Source organism: Herpailurus yagouaroundi, unplaced genomic scaffold, assembly GCF_014898765.1.
Source record: "Herpailurus yagouaroundi ecotype Mexico unplaced genomic scaffold, PumYag 77, whole genome shotgun sequence".
NCBI lineage: Eukaryota > Metazoa > Chordata > Mammalia > Carnivora > Felidae > Herpailurus > Herpailurus yagouaroundi.
In genome coordinates this window covers 18,197,849-18,218,187 of record NW_024412388.1, presented here as the reverse complement: position 1 = coordinate 18,218,187, position 20,339 = coordinate 18,197,849, and the positions used below count along the sequence as shown (strand labels likewise).

General features: G+C 48.5%; 1 protein-coding gene across 10 annotated transcripts in view; it reads left to right on the top strand.

The window, feature by feature from the left end:
* The window catches only part of STPG1 (sperm tail PG-rich repeat containing 1), a 62,473-nt gene that overhangs the window by 31,283 nt on the left and 10,851 nt on the right, over nucleotides 1-20,339 (top strand). For 8 of the 10 annotated variants that reach the window (XM_040465022.1, XM_040465034.1, XM_040464983.1 and 5 more), the window contains 5 exons: nucleotides 139-297; nucleotides 4,174-4,275; nucleotides 8,955-9,125; nucleotides 13,712-13,820; nucleotides 18,916-19,081. In XM_040465022.1, coding sequence (XP_040320956.1) covers nucleotides 139-297; nucleotides 4,174-4,275; nucleotides 8,955-9,125; nucleotides 13,712-13,820; nucleotides 18,916-19,081 — 707 coding nt within the window. The remainder of the gene's footprint in view (nucleotides 1-138; nucleotides 298-4,173; nucleotides 4,276-8,954; nucleotides 9,126-13,711; nucleotides 13,821-18,915; nucleotides 19,082-20,339) is intronic. The other 2 variants (XM_040465037.1, XM_040465044.1) reach the window with 2 other exon arrangements.

Here is a 20,339-nt window from a genome sequence, read left to right as displayed (position 1 = left end):
CACAGGCTGCCTTCCGGGACTTTAATCCTTCAGAAGGGCTCTCAAAGTGCGTTTCAGCCAAACGTCACCCAGGTGTGTGTTGGGTGGAGGGATGGGAGCACATGAGCCAGTCCTCTCTTGCTTAATTCCACTCTCCAGGTCTTTAACCTCCACGGGAAGGTTCGGCTCCATTGCGGCTGGCGTGGGCAATGCAGAGGTAGAAACGAGGATGAGGGTGGCCACGCACCGGCTCTCACCCCTCTGCGTGTATTGACTCAATTAATCCTCACACTTTGGGGCAGGCCAGGGAGACAACAGGTATGACATCCACATAGTTCTCTCAGTGCTCGATAGGCAGCTGGTAGGGCTGAGATCGATAATTCTCTTCCCTTCTCCCTTCCCACACCCATTTTTGCTTTGCTTATTTTTGCCCTCTGGGGGTGGTCTTGGCCAAGAAACCAAGGCGGCTAAGTTCACCCCAGTTGCAGTCTGGATTCTTATTTCTGGGATCTGCTCTGAGAGGCCTCAACTCACCGAAGCCACGAAAGGTTAGTCATGTGAACTGTCATCCCAGAGGTGAAAGGTCTGACTTTTTATTGCCCGCCCAGAGAGCCATTCACCACTTCTAGCAGTTGCCGGAGAGGGCCTGAAGGCTCTGCATTTGGACATTTCCCTCCGAGGAGCTTAGAAACCTAGCTGGGAGTCATGTGAAGGTAGCGGTGGGCTGGTAGACCAGCTGTCCCCTCCGCGAAGGGGGGGATGTTCTGATTGATAGCATTTGCCAATTTCTGTGGTGTAAATACCCCCACCCGGGGCCACTAGCAAAACCTCTGACATTCTAACAGTCCCCCTCTGGAGCTGCCACGGGCCAGCTCCAGCAGACTGCTGCCTGGACAGCTCTTCTCAGACATTCCTTCAGAGCAAACGGGCAGCACTCTGTCCCTCCAGGCTAAGAGGTGACAGCCCTCTTCATATTTGGCCTGGCCTCCAACCAGTTTGCAACACAGCAGAATGAAAACATGAGCTAGGTCCAGTGGGGTTGCCAGGTCGAGCAAAGAAAAACGCAGGATTTCTAGTTAATGTAGAATTTCAGATCAATGGCGAACAACTATTTTAGTATCACTATGTCCCCCCAAACTGCGGGGGACGTACTTACACTAAGATCGTTTGTAGTTATCTGAAATTCAAACTCACCTGGGCAGGGTGGGACGGAGTAGCTTTTATTGGGCAACTCTAGCCCCTCAGACACGTAGGTGCCCAGAAAATTGGTGGGAAACTGATGGCGGGCGTCGAGCGTAGCAGTAAACTAGGGGCGAGGGGGGTGCGTCTTCCTCGTTCACTGTTTAAACCTGGAAGAGTCGCGAGTACATGTCCTGCTTCAGCTTTCCCTGGACTTAGGGACTCTCCAAGCTAAGAGGCACCCAAAGAAAGGCGTGTGGCCCCATGTCTCTGATTTGCAAATAAGAAAACTGAGGCCCAGAGGGGCGACTTGCTGAAAGTCAGTTGGCGCATGTAGCAGCACCGAGACGGGAATTTGCGGATTCAAAACGCAGGAGGATTTTTGTTTTTCTTCTATCCTACACCTTCGCATTTGAACATTAGTTTGGTTTAATGCTTAAGAGTAGTGGATTCTGGGGGTACCTGGGTGGCTCCGTCGGTCGAGCGTCTGACTTCGCCTCAGGTCATGATCTCACGGTCCGTGGGTTCGAGCCCTGCATCGGGCTCTGTGCTGATGGCTCAGAGCCTGGAACCTGTTTCAGATTCTGTGTCTCCCTCTCTCTCTGCCCCTCCCCCACTCGCACTCTGTCTCCTTCTGTCTCAAAAATAAACGTTAAAATAATTAAAAAAGAGTAGTGGATTCTGTATGTTTGGTGGAGATGGGCAAAATGGGTGAAGGAAATGAAAAGGCACAAAATTCCAATCACAAAATAAAAAAGTCACGGGGACGTATCATACAGCATGGCAACTACCGTTAATAACACTGTATTGCATATTGGGAAGTTGCTAAGAGAGTAGATCTTAAAAGCTCTGATCACAGGAAAAAAATCCTTAACTGTATGGTGACAGCTGTTTATTGGACTTACCGGGTGATCACTGTCCAATGTATAAATATATTGAATCATTACACCGTATACATGAAACTAATAGAATGTTATGTGTCAGTTATCCCTCAATCTATAAAAAAAGAGTTGACTTTGTACTAAGACCCCCTGGGTTCAAATTCGGGCTCTGACAGTTACTAGCCATGTGACCTTGAGCCTTATCTCTTTTGGTCCTGTCCTTCTGTCTTTAAAATGGGGATTAAATGAGTTACTGCCGGTAACTGGGTGACTCAGGTGGTTAAGCATCCGAGTCTCGATCTCAGGGTCGTGAGTTCAAACCCTGCGTTGGGCTCCACGCTCGGTGGAGCCTACTTAAAAAAAAAAATCATAAAGTACTCAGGGGTGCCTGGGTGGCTCAGTTGATTAAGTGTCTGACTCTTGATTTCTGCTCAGGTCATGATGTCACAGTCTTGAGATTGATCCCCTTGTTGGACTCTATGGTGTAGAGCCTGCTTGGGATTCTCTCTCTCCCCCCACTTGCTCTCTCTCTCTCTCTCTCTCTCTCTCTCATACACTTAAAAAAAAAAATAAAGTGCTCAGAACAGTGCCTGGCACACAGTGAGTGGCCACTCAATAAATAAATGCTAGCCCTACAAACAGCCCCCTAGAAAAATCTCTTCCTTGTTTTCGGTAGTTCCTCGAATCTTCTCCCACGTGCGGGACTCGGCCTAGGGCGCTGGTGCACCTGATTCTGCTGCACGTCTCATGGCCTACCCCATTCTCCCTGGTGATCAGCCTGCACTCTACACCCAAGATCACCATCACCTACAAAGTGGGAATCTGTGCCCCTTCACCCACTTGCTTTAAGCGAGGCTCAAAGGATTCCCTGCGTTTAAAATTCAGCACAGAAGAACCTATTAATCTCACTGACTGATGGCCCTATCCCAAATATTAAACCTTAATCACACACTTCTCAGGCCAGACTGGAAAGTCCTGGAAAGCCCTGGTGGCCCCTTAAGCTTTCTTTCTGCCCGGAGGAGAGGGGTAGGGATTGTGGAGACAACGAGCCTGGGTGACAGAGGTTGGGGAGAGCAAGTCTGCAGTCCGGCTGCCCGGATTTAAATCTGGGCTTCACCATTTACTAAATGTGGACCCAATGCCTCTGGGCCTTCCTTTCCTTAAAATGGGCCTGCTAACACCCCCACTGCAAAGGGTTTGCGTTCATCATGCCCTTAGCATTGAATTCAGGTACGGCCGTTAGTAGCAGTGGGGTGTTGGAGAAATGCATCCCCACGTGCCTCGGTGTCTCCACCTGTAAAATGGGGACAGTAGCCCCTTCCTTGTCAGAGCATTAAATGAAGCAACCTTTGAAAAGCTTGTGGCATCGAGTAGGCACCCGGTAAACTCTCAAGTCAACGGAACATCCTTTTCATTTCATGCCACTTGCTTGGCCAACTTCCGTCAGCATATACTTCCCCCTGGTAACTTGCCTGGGAAATGAGCCGAAAGTCCAATTAGCTGCAAAAGCAGAAATGAGCTTAGAAATCAAGCGTTTGTTTATTCCTCTCTCTCTTACCTCCGTCGTTTAGCATTTGAGCCTCGTGAGCCTGCCTCCTTTTGTTTGAGAATTAGAAAGGGACTTGTTTGGGAGGAAGGTTGTTTTTGTTTCGTTTTGCTCTGTAAACAGAAACGCTCCCTGCTTTCTCCTCTGAAAGGCTGAGGAGGAAGCTGAGTCAGGTGGGTGCGGTTAACGCGACAGCGGTCATCGGTCCCTCACCTTGGGCTTGGCGGACCCAATCAGCACACGCTGACTCACGCATCAGCTATACTTAGCATCCCATCTTGTGCTCACTTCTCTAATGCCATGACAAAACAATAGCATTCTTCTAGAATGCAGGGCAGCATGGTGGAGGGAGAGTCAGGGCTTTGGGGGTCCCAGACCTGGGCTGGAATTCCAACCCCAGCGCTTGGTCACTGAGACAGTGACTGGGCAGGCTAGGAAACGGTAGAGCCGAGCCGTCACCGGGAAAGTGGTGGTGCCATCCTGGAGGGTTACACTGAGGCTGAGCGTGGATGTAATGGATGTAAAGCTCGCAGAAGAGCACAGCGGAAATGAGTGGATCCCAGTGACACCACGTTCTCTCCCTTTCAGGATAATATCCCGGGTCCTGGCTTCTACGATGTCATTCACCAATCTCCGGTGTTCAACAGTGTCTCGCTGTCTAAGAAAGGGACGTGCACTTTTCCCTCTATGGTGAGAACCCCCTCCTTGAGTGAGGCCACTAGCGGGATCAGTAATTTCCTTTGCTCCTTGCGTAAACACGTGTTGGTCATCTGGTCCCTTCTCTCCAAATGCCGTGGTTCTAATTAGGAGCATGACTGCCACCTCACGTGTCACGCAGGTAAATTAGAGCCTGTGTCTTTAAGTAATTCCCCTCCCCTGCTAGACGTTGCCAGAGTGGGAAGAGAGGCCAGAGGGAGATCCAGGACCTGATCATCCACCATCAATTCTGTCATCACGGAGTGGACTAAGCAGATGTTTTCCTGAGATTTTTAGGTTCCGGGGAAAAGATCTCACTCTAATATGAGGTTTTACACCGCTCGGTCTCATTGGGTTATTCAAGATATTGAGAAATCTGATGGGGGCAGAAAGAAAGCAGGCAGCAGGCCTGAAATGCGGCGATCGTCCTCCCCTCCCTATTTCCCTTCTTTGTGCAATGAGGGTCTTTATGTTGGTGGATGGCTCTAAGAATCAAGGAACTCTATGAAGGCCCAATGTCGCTGAACAGGCTGGGGCAGGATTTTCTTGTTCTTTATTCGAACCTTTGTAAATTGGCAAGAAGAAAAGGGCCAAACTAGGGTAAGACCGGCTGAGGTAGGAAAGTGAAAAAGAAAGCAAACCCAAACTTGCATCACCAAAACATGGTATGCCATCTGTCCCTTTAAATATTAAAATACCTCAAGGAGCACTTGGGTGGCCCAGTCGGTTGAGCATCCGACTTCAGCTCAGGTCACCATCTCGTGGTTGGCGGGTGTGAGCCCCGTGTCGGGCTCTGTGCTGACAGCTCAGAGCCCAGAGCCTGCTTCGGATTCTATGTCTCCCTCTCTCTCTGCCCCTCCCCTGCTTGTGCTCTGTCTCTCCCCGCCCCCCTCTCTCTCAAAAATAAACATTAAAAAAAATTTTTTTTAATTATCTCTTGCAAAGATGTATTATAATGCCTGACATTGGAATGGATTTAAAAAAAAAAAACAAAAAAACAAAGAAAACAACACACAAAGGGTCCATTTAAGACACACTGAATGCAGCCACTTACTGGAATTTGAGTTTGGCAGAGGTGAGTACTCAAGGAGCGAGTTGACTTTGGAGCTAGCTCCCCATCAGCAAAGCCCTTGAAGTCACACATGCCCCCAGTGAGCTTACAGAGGAACCACGCCCTGCAAACAAAGAGACCTGAAAGTAATCTGCAACAGAAATGCCACCTCACCAGGCTCTGGCACCGGAGACAAGACTGAAGACCTGATCCTGACTCAGCTGTGGATGCTCGACGTGGCCTCAAGCACGTCACCCTTCTGTGTCCCAGTTGCCTCATAAAAGTGGAGACTCCCTGGAGGCTCTGGGCAAATTGCAATGAGCAAAATGCTCTTTGAAACTGGGAGCATTGTAAACATGCTAAATATCATGAGTGTTACCACCTGAGTCACAAACAATAGCTCCTGCAACACCTAGGTTTTCTCTGAGACGTTCGTGGCCGGTCAATTCCTCCCGACTAGGCTTTGCGTGCGGTAACTTTCCAAACGATGAGGCTGGGCTGTCTGGAGGAGAAGAGGCCCAAGGGAAGGTCGGAGTGTTACAGAATCGAATCACGCCTGTGGGGTCTTTAAAACATTGAGACCAAACCCAAAAAGAACGCAGGCCGTTGAGTGGTGCCGGCTTCCCCTCCCCGATTTGATGGATATGGGAATTTCTTTTTTTAGACATTTGGGTTCCTGGAAGCAGCCGGCAGTGGCTGGGGGAGATCTATTAGGAGATCCCACATCTCACCTAGCTTTCTGCGCAGATGCAATTTCGTGCCTCTGCCCCCCACTTGGTAACTTTCAGATTCGTTAGTTACCTCCTCTTTTTCCGATCTGAAGACTCTGAATGAATTAAAAGCAGCCCTTGTCAGAGAAAGATCTGCCTGACTGACCCCGGTCTGGCCAGGAGGAGCGCGATTGTAGGTGAGGCTGACCAAAACACTCTGTGGATCTATAAATTCTAGAAACTTCCTGATGGTTGTTGGAACCACTACACCCAACCTTTGGAGGGGACCTGTGCTCTCTCTAAGTCCAAGTAATTTAAAGAGCTTCATTAGCATATTCTAAATCTTTGTTCCAGAATTATTCATGACACAGCAGTCAGTCTGGTGGGAGGAGACTTCCATGGCCTTTCTGTATTTGCATGGTGGCAGGAGTGGTTCTGGAAGGCCTAGTTAAATATAGTTGGGCTTCTTTATTGTAGGACTTCTCAGGGCACTTAATATGGCGGCGGGTATTATGAATCTTCAAAATGGGAAGATGCTGTGAGACCCTCTCAAGTTTATTTGGCTCTGGAACTCTCCCCCTGCTGCTGCGACCGCCAACACTCACTTACCTTATGCACCTCGCATGCCAAGAAACACTTTGGGAAAGAGTGCTTTAGAAAAACGCTCTTGCCTAATCTGTTGAGTGACTCAGGATGGAAATGCTACAGACAGTACCACCAGGGAGGGTTTCACCTTCCCACCCTCTTCCTTTGGAGTGAAGAGGAAAGAGGAAAGATGGGTCTTGCCTAGTGGGCAGAGGAGAGAGAGCATAGCGATTCTTCTTGAACTAGAACCTTCCACAGTCATTTATCCGCTGGCCAGCTTGTAAATGAAAACGTGTATTGCTTTATTCCTTTTGACCCATTCCTCTTTAAAATGAGACATCTAGGGGCGCCTGGGTGGCGCAGTCGGTTAAGCGTCCGACTTCAGCCAGGTCACGATCTCGCGGTCCGTGAGTTCGAGCCCCGCGTCGGGCTCTGGGCTGATGGCTCAGAGCCTGGAGCCTGTTTCCGGTTCTGTGTCTCCCTCTCTCTCTGCCCCTCGCCCGTTCATGCTCTGTCTCTCTCTGTCCCAAAAATAAATAAACGTTGAAAAAAAATTTTAAAATAAAATAAAATAAAATAAAATGAGACATCTAGGGGCGCCTGGATGGCTCTGTCGGTTGAGCGTCTGACTTTGGCGCAGGTCATGATCTCACGGTTTGTGAGCTCGAGCCCCACGTAGGACTTGCTGTCAGCGCAGAGTCCACTTTGGATCCTCTGTCTCCCTCTCTCTCTGCCCCTCCCCCACTTGCTCTTTCTCAAAAATAAATAAACATTGGGGCGCCTGGGTGGCTCAGTCGGTTGAGCGTCCAACTTCAGCTCAGGTCACGATCTCGCGGTCCGTGAGTTCGAGCCCCATGTCAGGCTCTGGGTTGATGGCTCAGAGCCTGGAGCCTGCTTCCGATTCTGTGTCTCCCTCTCTCTCTGCCCCTCCCCCGTTCATGCTCTGTCTCTCTCTGTCTCAAAAATAAATAAACATTAAAAAAAATAATAAAAATTAAAAAAATAAATAAACATAAAAAAAAAAAAAAAGAATGAGGTATCTAATCCATACCATATAGTAGGGGCAGACTGCCTGGGTGATAATGTTGGTTCCACTCCTCATCTGATGGAGAAAGTCCAGTCTCCTCATCTGTAAATTCGGGATAATCACAATAACCACTCCCCAGGTTTTTCATGAGGATTAAATGCAACAACCCGTGGAAAGTACTCAGTTAACTATTGCCCAAAACTCAAAGGCAAAGTGCATACAGGGCTGGGGTGACCTTCCTTCTGGGAACATCGGTGAATCCGGACACAGGGGGAGGCCGACTTGGGACTTGAACCCAGGCTCGACTCTGAACAGCTGGGACTCTGGACAAGAACATTCTTGCCCCTGGGAGCACATCCACCCACGTACCATCGGTGGTCCATAGACTGAATGTTGGGACCCACTGCAACCGAGCAAGGGCGAGAAGTTGGTGGGGGTGGGGGTTCGTGCCTTCCCACAGCCTCACCCACTCGCTGTGCTTGTATAGGTAGTGACCCCTATCCCGCTGAGGAAAACCCAGAGCAGTGTTCTCAAGCTTTTAACCATAAAATAATGAGAATTTTCTCGTTTGTTTTATCAGACTCCAATACTTGCCATACCATCCTAGGGTAAAGTGATGTTATCACCAAGTTTCTATGGCTTTTGCCCCTTTTCATTTGGCAAACATTGATTCTGTTTGTTTTTGTGTTTTTTTTTTTAACTGAAAATAGTTTATTGTGGCTTCCTGGAAGGAGTAAGATCAGTTCTACTGAAACAGAAAGATATTGTAGGGTTTTTTGAAATCAGCCATTAGGTCAGGGATCGGAGGCACAGGTGGACAGCAAGCCCCATGGACCCTTGTGCCTTTAAGACATTAGAAGCAAACTTGTTATTTGAGCAATTCAGATTACTTAATCTTAGAAGTAAGACGTGGGGTTTTACTCAGAAGGAAAGCCTTGGCTGGAGGAAGAAAGTCGAAAGCTTCCCATCATATGAATTACCCAACAGCTGATGAGTCAAGAATAAGTGGCCTCAAATGGGATTGGGTGGCAATGCATTTATGGCAACATTATTTTTGCCAAGTCCCAAATATAAGATGAATAACTTGAGTTAGTTTACAGAAGTTAAAACAGGCCAGAACTCGCATCCTCCAAGAGCAAATCCTCAAAGCCTGAGGTCAGTTTATCGTTGTTACTGGCTAGAGTTTCAGCTTTTACAAACTGCTTTTGGACGTAGTGCTGGGCATCATCCCCTTGACGTCTGTCCTTTGGGGCCCCCAGATTATGTAAGACTGCTGATGCCTTTGGCTTTCCCCTTACAGCGTGCCCGGCTGGACACCATCATTTCTAAACACCCTGCAGCTAACGCGTACACTATCCCATCACATTTTGTTTCGAAGAAAGACTTCAGTAATTCCTGTTCCAGCATGTTTCAGTTGCCAAGTTTTGCGAAAGCCCTCAAATCTGAAACTCCTGCACCAAACCATTACAATGTAAGATGTTGGGTATGCTTGTTAAATATGTATCGAATGAATGCTTTACTAAAATAAATGAAGGCGGGGGGGGGGGGGGGGGACAACGATGCTTTGGGAAATATCATTTTAATGCAATTAGTAAATCAGTTAGTATTTGTTGACTGCCCAGTGGGTACCTGAAGCTGGGCAAGGCCTTTAGAGAGAATTTGCAGAACCTGGAGAAAGATGTGAGCAACCCTGGAGGTCAGGGCGGAGCAGTGGGAAGACCAGTCCCTGGAAAACACGGTCATCACTCCTGCCCTAGAATCTTTCTGGGGCACTTTTCTCATCTGTGACAATAGGTATTTACCACCTTATTTTCCACCTGATATTTCCGTATCAGAAATTGTTTTTTTTTAACAGTAACGCCCCACTATGTAGTCACGGAGGCAGAACGGTATGATTAATGGTTCAGAGATGGAGCCAGGTTCAAATGTCCCCTCTGCCACTTTCTGTGTGGCTCTGGGCAAGTCCCTTCAGCTTTCGGGACTCAGTTTGTTGATCTGTAAAATGGGGACACATGTCCACTTCGTGGTATTAATGCAAATGTTAAATTAGGTCATGGATGCTGAGCGCTTGGCACAGCCCTGGGCGCACAGGGTTCCACTATACATGGAGATCAGCAGAACTGTCTCTGGGGAAGTCACGTCACTTCTTGAGCCTCAGCTGTAAAATGGAATCAATTATACTGGCCCTATGGGGTTATTATAAAAAGCAAATAAGACATCAAGTGTGAGAACATAAGACGTGAATTGTACATAAGGTATTAATATCACTATGCCATGCTGCAAAATGTTTTGGTCTTAGAATACTTCATCTTTTTTTTTTTTTTTTTAATTTTTTTTTTTTCAACGTTTATTTATTTTTGGGACAGAGAGAGACAGAGCATGAACGGGCGAGGGGCAGAGAGAGAGGGAGACACAGAATTGGAAACAGGCTCCAGGCTCTGAGCCATCAGCCCAGAGCCCGACGCGGGGCTCGAACTCACGGACCGTGAGATCGTGACCTGGCTGAAGTCGGATGCCCAACCGACTGCGCCACCCAGGCGCCCCGAATACTTCATCTTTAATGTCCTTTTTTAAATATTTATTTATTTTGGGAGAGAGAGAGAGAGAGAGAGAGAGAGAGAGTGAGAGCAAGGGAGGGGCAGAAAGAGAGGGAGAGAGAATTCCTCTCCACTGTCAGCACAGAGCCTGACCAAGGGGCTCCGTCTCACAAATGGTGAGATCATGACCTCAGCGGAAATCGAGAGCCCGATGCTTAACCGACTGAGCCACCCAGGCGCCCCTCCTTTTTCTTTTATAACACTTTCAAGTAATACTTGTTTTTCTGACTACAAGGCCCCTGCCCACCTTCTGTGAGTGGTCAAATCAATTGTAATGTGCTCAAAGCAATATAAGCCTGTGAGGCCAGCACTGTTCAATAGAAATATAATGGGAGCCACATACATCATTTAAATTTTCCCAGTAGCCACATTGAAAAGTAAAAAGGCATAGGTGAAATAATTTTAATAGCATATTCTATTTAGCTCAGTATATTCAAAACATTATTTCAACATCAAATCAATATAAAATTATTGATTATAAGTTTTATTTTTATTTTTTTTAATAAATATTAAAAAAATTTTTTTAATGTTTATTTATTTTTGAGACAGAGAGAGACAGAGCATGAACGGGGGAGGGGCAGAGAGAGGGAGACACAGAATCTGAAACAGGCTCCAGGCTCTGAGCTGTCAGCCCAGAGCCCGACGCGGGGCTCGAACTCACGGACCATGAGATCCTGACCTGAGCCGAAGTCGGACGCTTAACCGACTGGGCCACCCAGGCGTCCCTGATTATAAATTTTATAATTTATAAAATTAGCAGTATCATGTACTTCAGATTGGGTTAGATTGGGTGGTCAGAGAAGGCTCTGAGGCTGACCCGAGGACTGAAGGGAGAGGCAGAGTTGAGGGAACAGCATGTGCAAAGGTCCTGGGACAGTAAGCAGCTTAGCTCTGGGAACTACAAGAAGGTGGCTAGAGTAGCATTAGCTAGGAGAGGGGAGAAGGGGAAGCCAGACACATAGGCAGGGGCCAGTTCACTCAGGACCCTAAAGACCCTGGGAGGGATCTTTAATTTTATTCTCTGTGGGAAGACTTTGGAGGGGGGGCGGTGAGGGGTGTGAGATGACATCATCTGATGTACTTTTTTATTTTTTTTTTTATTTTTTTTCAACGTTTTTTATTTATTTTTGGGACAGAGAGAGACAGAGCATGAACGGGGGAGGGGCAGAGAGAGAGGGAGACACAGAACCGGAAACAGGCTCCAGGCTCTGAGCCATCAGCCTAGAGCCCGACGCGGGGCTCGAACTCACGGACCGCAAGATCGTGACCTGGCTGAAGTTGGACGCTTAACCGACTGTGCCACCCAGGCGCCCCCTGATGCACTTTTTTAAAAAGCTCCCTCCAGCAGCCATATGGAGAAGGGACCGTGGTGTGGGCGAGGAGTGGCTTTTGAAAAACCAGTTAGAAGGCTCTTACACTAACAGGAGAGAGGTCAAGGCCCGGTCCAAGAAAGTGGTAATAAAGGTTCTTGGCCACCGCAAAATGCCTTTGCCATTCCTGACACAGGTACTTAGTGTTTCACACACCTGCCTCCCCAGCCCACTGGGTGCTCCTTCACTTCACATCTCCGGTGCCCCGTGCAGGGCCTGGCATGCCAAGCACTTGGCGATAAGTGTTTATGACATTGAAGGAATTACCCCCAGTAGCGTGTAGCTGCTCATCTAGAAAAGACCGCTTCCCAAGACAGAGTTCGGACCTTCTGCCAACGGATCCATTTCAAGTGCATGTTTTTTTGTTGATTATGGTTTTAATGTGACTGTGAAAAGCGTCCATGCTCCTCCTAAAACATATTCGAGCATTATAGAAATGCTTGAGCTAGGAAAGTAGAAGCCTCTTGTGATTCCGCTCTCCGAAGCAAACCGCCATTCAAAACAGGTGCAGTTTCGTTCACATTCTCCTCCTCCCCCATCCCTCCTTCCAGCAGTAGGATTACGTTATCCACAGTACACGCGCGTTTTCTACTCCACTGTATCTTGGATTTTCTTCCTGTTTCATTTCTTCTTTTTCCCCCAACCTGCTAGCGGAGTGGACTGTTTTCCTCGTCTCATGGTGAAATCTTCCAGTGACAAAAATGCTCCCTTTTGCAGTTGTTTTTCTGTCTGGGGGAGGAATAAGGCCGAGATCGTGTTTTGTCTACCGGAGGCTTTTTTCAGACCCGGAGAACAATGGTTGAGTCAACTGGCAAGAAGCAGAACTGCGCTAATCCTGTTAGCCACGCGGTGCAGTGAGGTCTGGCGGGGCCTCTCTTCCCCTCTGCTTACCACAATCCCCCCCCCCGCCTCTCTATTCGGCTCCTTTTTCGTGGTACTGTGTGATTACTTCCTCTCCAGGCAGCCTGGCCCCTGGCCCTCTGTCCAGTAATTAGCCTCTCCACCCGATGTTTTTGTTTGTCCTCCCTGCATGCATTCTAGCCATTAGGACCCCGGGAAAAGCTAAATTCCTCCGCCTTTGTAAACACAAAATCGAAAGGCCATCTGCACTTCTCGCGAAACATTTTCTTGACAAAGGAGTATCTCGGAAAATCAAACCATCTGGGCCCCAGCACATAGTTTCACTTGTTCAGTAAATAGGCCCGGTCATGGCATATCCGATTTTTATTGCACCTTTATCTAATGAATACAGGGGACTGACTGCCAATTGGCATTTAAAATATTTATGATTCACGTATCACAGAAGAATGATCTCAGTGTTCTTGGGCGGCCCCGGCGGGGGTGGTGGGGGGGGGGGGGGGAGGGTGGGTGGTGGATGGATCAGTCAAAATGCTTGATTTCTGGTCGGTCCAGAAAAGTCAGGACAAGGGAGCGTTGTAAATCTGATCGTAATCTTAAATTACATGACGCCCTGGTGTGCCCCAAATCCTGCGTTTATAGAAGGGCTGTTTGAACAGTACAGAATCAGGGTGGAGATATCTAGGACTAAGTGTATTGAAAGGAACGAAAGGCATAGAAAAAATTATGAAAATAACGTGCATGTGTGGTGTCGCAGACTTACAGAAAAATCCCCGTCCTATAGACGAAGTCTGTCACCAGCATAAACTCCATCGAGTAGAGCAGGGATTATCGGGTCTGCTTTACAGGTGAGAAAACCCAAGTTCAGAGAAATTGAACACCTCGTGCAGAATCACGCCCCGTGTGGGGCAGACGCGGGCCTGGCAGCCAGGTCTTCGGGTTCTCTTCCGGGCACGGTCCTCTGCGCCATGTTGGGTGACCAGACATCTGAGGGTGGTCACAAACTCGCGGACCGCTCTAGCTGAGGCGACCGAAAAGGCACTGGGACCTTTTCCGTTCACGTCAGTTCATTTTGTGAGGACAGGCTTAAACAGATTTTTTTTTTTCTTTTTTTTTCTTTCTTTTTTTTTTTTTTTTTTTACCCCAGTGTGCCCCTTGTCTGGGCTTGATGACAAAGAGAAAGAAAGGGAAGGCATTGGGCACACCGTGCTTGTTTTCTCCCCTGTCCCCAGGCCTCTGTCTCTTGCTGCAAGCAAAGAAACAACGTCTGTGCCCGAGCCGGGTTTATGTCCAAAACCCAGAGAGGATTTTTCACTATCACTGACACAGGACCTGCCCCAGGTAAGCAGCCACCTTGCACTGGCCTTGACCTAAGGGTTGATGGACCAGATCTGCTCCGCAGGGCACCACTGCTCCGGAGTGAGTCTCTTCGGAAGGAGTTAGGCTTTGGGGGAAAGGGGATGTTGAGCAGGTGTTGAACAAAAAGGAGAAGGCTGGGGAGAAGGCGCTGCTCTGGAAATGGCCCCCAGAGGAGCTTCGCTGGCCTCCCCTTTCAGGACCGGGTGCAGCTTCCCTGGGCAGCCAGCTGGGGAAGCGGCTTCTCGCCTCAGAAGTGTGCACGCTCACACGCCCCAGGTGCCATCCGGGGCCAACGGGGCCCTCAATACGCTGAGTGTCCAGATCCTTCCTTTCCTCCTGAGCCCAGAGCTGACTTCATCAACTAGTCACTGACCGACGGACAGTAGCTCCGTTTACTGAGCACCTACTCGGTGCTAAGTATTTTCTGTGCAGCCCTCACACACCTGTCTTCCTCGTGGGCCCGCATTTCAGGTGAGGAGAGGGGGCTCCGAGAGTGGAAGTGACCTGCTTGGTGTCACGCAGCTAACACATGGCAGGCCTAAGTCCAGAGGTGTCTGACTGAGGAGGCTGCTGCCCCTGTGAGCCCCTCGTGACTTCTGGAACTGCCCCAAGAGGGGGCTTGCAGGCGTCTTCCTCCCTGGGCTGGGAGACGTCTGTTCGCTCAGACCCGCTCCCCGCTTCCTGCCTCAGCCAGAGGTTTCCAGAGAGAGGTCTGGTGATGCTGCCACTGGTATTCCGGGAGCCCTTGTCACCTGCCCGCTGGGTCCTGAAGACGCCCCCCCCCCCCCCGCCCTGCCCCGAGGGAGCCGTGAGCCCCAGAGCTGAGGGGAGGAACAGGGAGGAGGGGGGTGTGGATAAAGTTGCAGCACACTTCAGATTTCACCAAATCCCGATTAAAGCTGAGAAGATCAGTCCGAAGCTGAATAACAAAACCAGCCCTAATTAGGAGGCTAAGCCCCGCTAAAGCTCCCGGCCTTGCATCATCACAGGCAAAGCCCCACCTTGTTTGTTTATACAGAACAAAGCCGGCAGCCCTGGAGTTTGGCCAGAGGCCCTGCCAGCGAATCGCGCCCCCCCCCCCCCCCAGGTGGGCACCTTCTCAGCCAGCCGCCTGAGCCCACAACCCAGCAGGAGAGGGAGAGGTGGGCACCAACGTCTGTGAAGCTCCTACCGGGTGCCACAGGGTCTCCATTTGTCAGCCAATGATGTCCAGATGCCGCGGGGTGTTCGGCCAGCATGCCGTCACGTGCTCAGAAGGCGTGAGCCACTGCGATCGTCGACCCCCGTCTTATAGACAAAAAATGACACCTCGAAAGCAGGCCCAGGGGCCCGTCGGTGATCTGAATCCAGGCCCATCCGGATTGGCGCCTGCTGCCTCAGAAACCTGCTGGGGGGAGCTGCCCTCCTGGGAGAAACAATCAGCCCTGACCTCTCAGAAATACCTCTGGTTGTTTCTTCTTCCCCCGCTGGGGGAAAACAGATGCGGAGCTGTGACTGGCGGCCCGGCTGGCCCGGGCCCCTGTCCCAGCAGCTCTGAGGGCCCCTACCTCAGGGGCGGAGGGCCAGGACCCGCCCGCCTTCAATTCTGAGCCAAATGCTCACCTCCACACGTTTGCTGCTTGGGTTTTCTAAAGTTTACATCTGCCAAGCTCATCAGGAATGTCCTCCTCTCTCTTTTTCCTCAAAATAGAAGAAGCTTCTTACAGTTAAGGGAAACACCTGTGTTAAAGTGTCACTTGAGAAATGGGGGTTGCAGAATCGAATCTGCACAGTGGGCTCAGCAGCAAGTAGTTTTCCAACCACACTCCGGAAAAGACCCCAAGGAAATGCACCAGAGCTTATACTGGGTTCTCTCTGGGCCGTAAGATCACAGGCGCCTGTTTTGTCCTGCTTCTGCTTTTCAGCATTTGATAATCAAGCGTTGCTTTAACCTTTCTGTGGGAGGGGAAAACATATTTTATACAGCATATATACAAATGTATACATATTTACACATGAATGAGAGAAAAATAAACCTAATACGAGAGATGTATCCCAATATTATAAAGGCTGCAAACTGGACATTTACTTAAAAAAATTTTTTTCAATGTTTGTTTATTCTTGAGAGACAGAGACAGAGACAGAGCGTTAGTGGGGCAGGGACAGAGAGAGACACGCACAGAATCTGAAGCAGGCTCCAGGCTCCGAGCTGTCAGCACAGAGCCCGACACGGGGCTTGAACTCACAAACTGTGAGATCATGACCTGAGTTGAAGTTGGACGCTCAACCCACTGAGCCACTCAGGCGCCCTGATGGTTCAACTTTTAATGTTTATTTTTTGAGAGAGAGAGAGAGAGAGAGAGAGCGAGCAAGTTCAAGTTGGGCAAGGCAGATAGAGGAGGAGACACAGAATGTGAAGCAGGCTCCAGGCTCTGAGCGGTCAGCACAGAGCCCCATGTAGGGCTCAAACTCATGAACCATGAGATCATGACCTGAGCAGAAGCCAGGCGCTTAACTGAATGAGCACCCAGGCGCCCCCCTGCTTTTTAAAAAAATTTTTTTTAATGTTTATTTTTCTTAAAAAAAATTTTTTTTTAACGTTTACTTATTTTTGAGATAGAGAGAGACAGAGCATGAATGGGGGAGGGGCAGAGAGAGAGGGAGACACAGAATCTGAAACAGGCTCCAGGCTCTGAGCGGTCAGCACAGAGCCCGACACGGGGCTCGAACTCACGGACCGTGAGATCATGACCTGAGCCGAAGTCGGACGCTTAACTGACTGAGCCACCCAGGAGCCCCTAATGTTTATTTTGAAAGAGAGAGAGAGAGAGAGAGAGACAGAATCTGAAGCAACTTTTTTAAAACTTTAGCATATATTGGGAACATCTTTTCATGCTATTAAAACCCTTCTAAGAATATCATTTTTTGAAATGGCTGTTTGGTATTCCATCCCATGGCAGTACCATAAGTTAAGGAACAAATGGCCTCTTACTGGAAATTTAGGTTGTTTTAAACCGATCACCAATATAAGTAGAGAGGCAGCAAACATCCTTGTAGCTCACAGCTTGTGTAAAATCAAGAGTATTTCCTTATATTAATTACTTAAAGCGGAATTGCTAAGTCAGAAGCATGTAGAATAGTTAAGGTTTTTTTTTTTTTTTTGTATACATTGGTGGCCAAATTGTTCTTCAGCAGAGGGATTAGTTTCCTCCTGCTGCTGTGAGGTAACTGTTTTTCCCCACCTCTGGTATTATCATTTAAATAAAATCTTTCTAATACGTACCATATTGTTTTCAGTACTTTTGCAATGGAAAAGTACATCTTTGGGGCGCCTGGGTGGCTCAGTCGGTTGAGCGTCCGACTTCAGCCCAGGTCATGATCTCACGGTCCGTGGGTTCGAGCCCCGCATCGGGCTCTGTGCTGACAGCTCAGAGCCCGGAGCCTGTTTCAGATTCTGTGTCTCCCTCTCTCTCTGACCCTCCCCTGTTCATGCTCTGTCTCTCTCTGTCTCAAAAATAAATAAACATTAAAAAAAAAAACACTTTAAAAAAAAAAGTACATTTTTATTGAAAACAAAGTCAACTTCACCATGTTTAGAAAATTTGAAATATTTTTCCCGCCCATAGTGTAACTGTAATTACTAATTACACTCATGTAATCGCTTCCACTTTTCTGGGTTCCCATCTGTTTTTTTAAGGTGTATTTATTTGTGAGAGAGAGAGAGACAGAGCATGAATGGGGGAGGGGCAGAGAGAGGGGGAGACACAGAATCTGAAACAGGCTCCAGGCTCTGAGCCATCAGCCCAGAGCCCGACGCGGGGCTCGAACTCATGAACCGTGAGATCATGACCAGAGTCGAATTCCGACACGACACTCGACTGACTGAGCCACCCAGGTGTCCCCCACCTATTTTTATTCAGATGTATCCATTTGTACCTGGACATCATCATAGTATGGGAAATTTTAGGCATTATTTTGCTTTTTTTCACTCACCTTTATTTTTCCAAAACATTGCCGTGTGGCTTCTGGTCTCCGTATTTGTTGTGTCCAGGCTCATATTCCACCGGGTCGGGCTGCTGTTCCCACGACAGTACCCCTGGCCTTGGATATTCAGGCCACTTAGCCCTTCTCACACTGCGGTTACTGCTGTTACGTGAGTCTCTACGCTTAGAGCTTTTCCTGCATGTTGAATAATTCCCTTAATTTCTGAGTAGTGGGTCCAGATGTCCTCAAGGCTTTCGCTCTGCACCGCTGCTTTGCATTTGAAAAACACCTGCACCCACCTGCAGGGCTTCTGACAATTTAGGGGAGACTGCCTTTACTTCCCCCCCAGCCCGGGTCATTGTCTTCCTCCTTGAAGCAAGTTAATTTTATTCTCTCTTGAAGCAGGGCATAGTGGGAAAGCACGGACTTTGGAGACAGGTGGCCCTGGGCCCACGTAGTAGGTGCTCAATAAATATTTGTTGATTGCATAATAGTTACTAAACAACGACTATACGCCTGGAACTAAAATATTACTGTTGTTGGAAGAATTATTCTTACCTTATAGCAAAGGAAACTGGGCCTACTTCCTAGTGAGATGAAATGTGGGGGGCAAATTATTCGCTACCTCTGAGTCTTCATTTCCTCCTTTTTGGAATGGAGGTGACAATTACCCATGTAGCTGGGCTTCTGTGAGGATTCAATGAGCTAAGTATGTGATGCACATGGCCCATGTTCTCCATTTTTCGGGGCGCCTGGGTGGCTCAGTAGGTTAAGCATCCGACTTCAGCTCAGGTCATGATCTCACGCTCTGTGAGTTCGAGCCCCGCGTCGGGCTCTGTGCTGACCGCTCAGAGCCTGGAGCCTGCCTCGGATTCTGTGTCTCCCTCTCTCTGCCCCTCCCCCGCTCAAGCTCTGTCTCTCTCTGTCTCAAAAATAAATGAAAACATTTAAAAAAAAATAATAAAGGGTATTATTTTTCAGGCAGCCCTCCCATTTGACCATCTTGGAGTGATCCCACCTTATAGTCATTAAATGTATTCTTAGGTGTAAGGTACTGCTTTTTATTTATTTGGGACAAGTTCCTTACTCTGTTTTAAAATGTCTTTCTTCTTAGGGCATTATAATATCAACGAATCCCTCGTGAAGCAGTCGCCAAAGGTATTGACGTCTTGTTTTAAATCAAAAACTGGACGTGGATTAAAACTGACATCAACAGGCCCGGGACCTGCTTATTATAACCCCAATGACCACATCAAAATTCTGAAAAAGGCTCTTTTCCCGTGAGTCCTGATTATTCTGATCTTTCTTTTGAAAGGCGGTTCTGGGAAAGGACCCAACATGAGCAGAAAAGGGAGGGGTGTCACTGCTTGGCAGAACATGGCGCCAGGTCACTCACTCTCCAGGGGCCCTTGTGACATAGTAGGTGCTCAGGAAATACTTGCTGAATGCATATTTATTGAGCAACTACTATGCACCAGGAACTTAGCATCCTATTCAACCATCGTAGTACCCCGGTTGCAAGAATTATTATTCTTACTTCATAGGTAGGTTTCAGGGCAGCTAAGGAGCTGCCTAAGTCCACACAGCTAACTTGAAATGCCGCTAGGAATCAGGCTCAGGACTGTCTGGATCTTTCCGCATTCCTCGTGATGTTGTGTTTATCCTGGTGCTGACATTATTCTATATTTTTTAAAAAAAATTTTTGATGCTTATTTATTTTTGAGAGAGAAAGAGACAAAGTACGAGCGGGAGAGGGGCAGAGAGAGAGAGAGGGGGATACACAGAATTGGAAGTAGGATCCAGGCTCTGAGCTGTCAGCACAGAGCCTGACGCGGGGCTCGAACTCACGAACCACGAGATCATGACCTGAGCCGAAGTCGGACGCTCATCCAACTGAGCCACCCAGGCGCCCCGACATGATTCTACTTTTATAACATAAAATCTCTACTGGGGTAGCAGGATACACGGCAGCATGGGGCCGTTCGAGTTTTGCACTGATAAGCTGGAAGTCCAGACTTTGGAGTTGGTCAGACCTGCTGGATTTGAACTTCAGCTATGCTGTTTTCATGCTGTGTGACCTTGGCCATGGTACTAAGCCCTCTGAACCTCCAAGGCCTCATCTGTGAAGCAAAGTGGGGACAGTCCATGCCTCATAGTGTTGCTTTCAGATTTTATAATACATGTTTGGCATGTAGCAGGTGAGAAGGTGACAATATTCACACCAATTTAAAAAGCGAAGCCCAGGATTTGTGTTAACACGTTTAATATCCGGTGCATTTAATGTTACTTTCACCTAACAGGTTCGAAGGTTCACAGGGCTTACTTATTCCTCAGATGGTTCTAGAACTTCTGGAACTAACTGCCAGGTCAGTCTGCCTGTCGCCATCTGAGGCCTCACCCGGGTATTGTCCTCTGCAGGCAGGATTGGCCACTGGGCAGGCTGACCTGCAGAAGACCCCTCCAAAGAGGTCAGGCAGGTGGTCAGGCTCATACCCACAGTGGGTCAGACGTCCAGGCAACCCGGGAGACTGACAACAT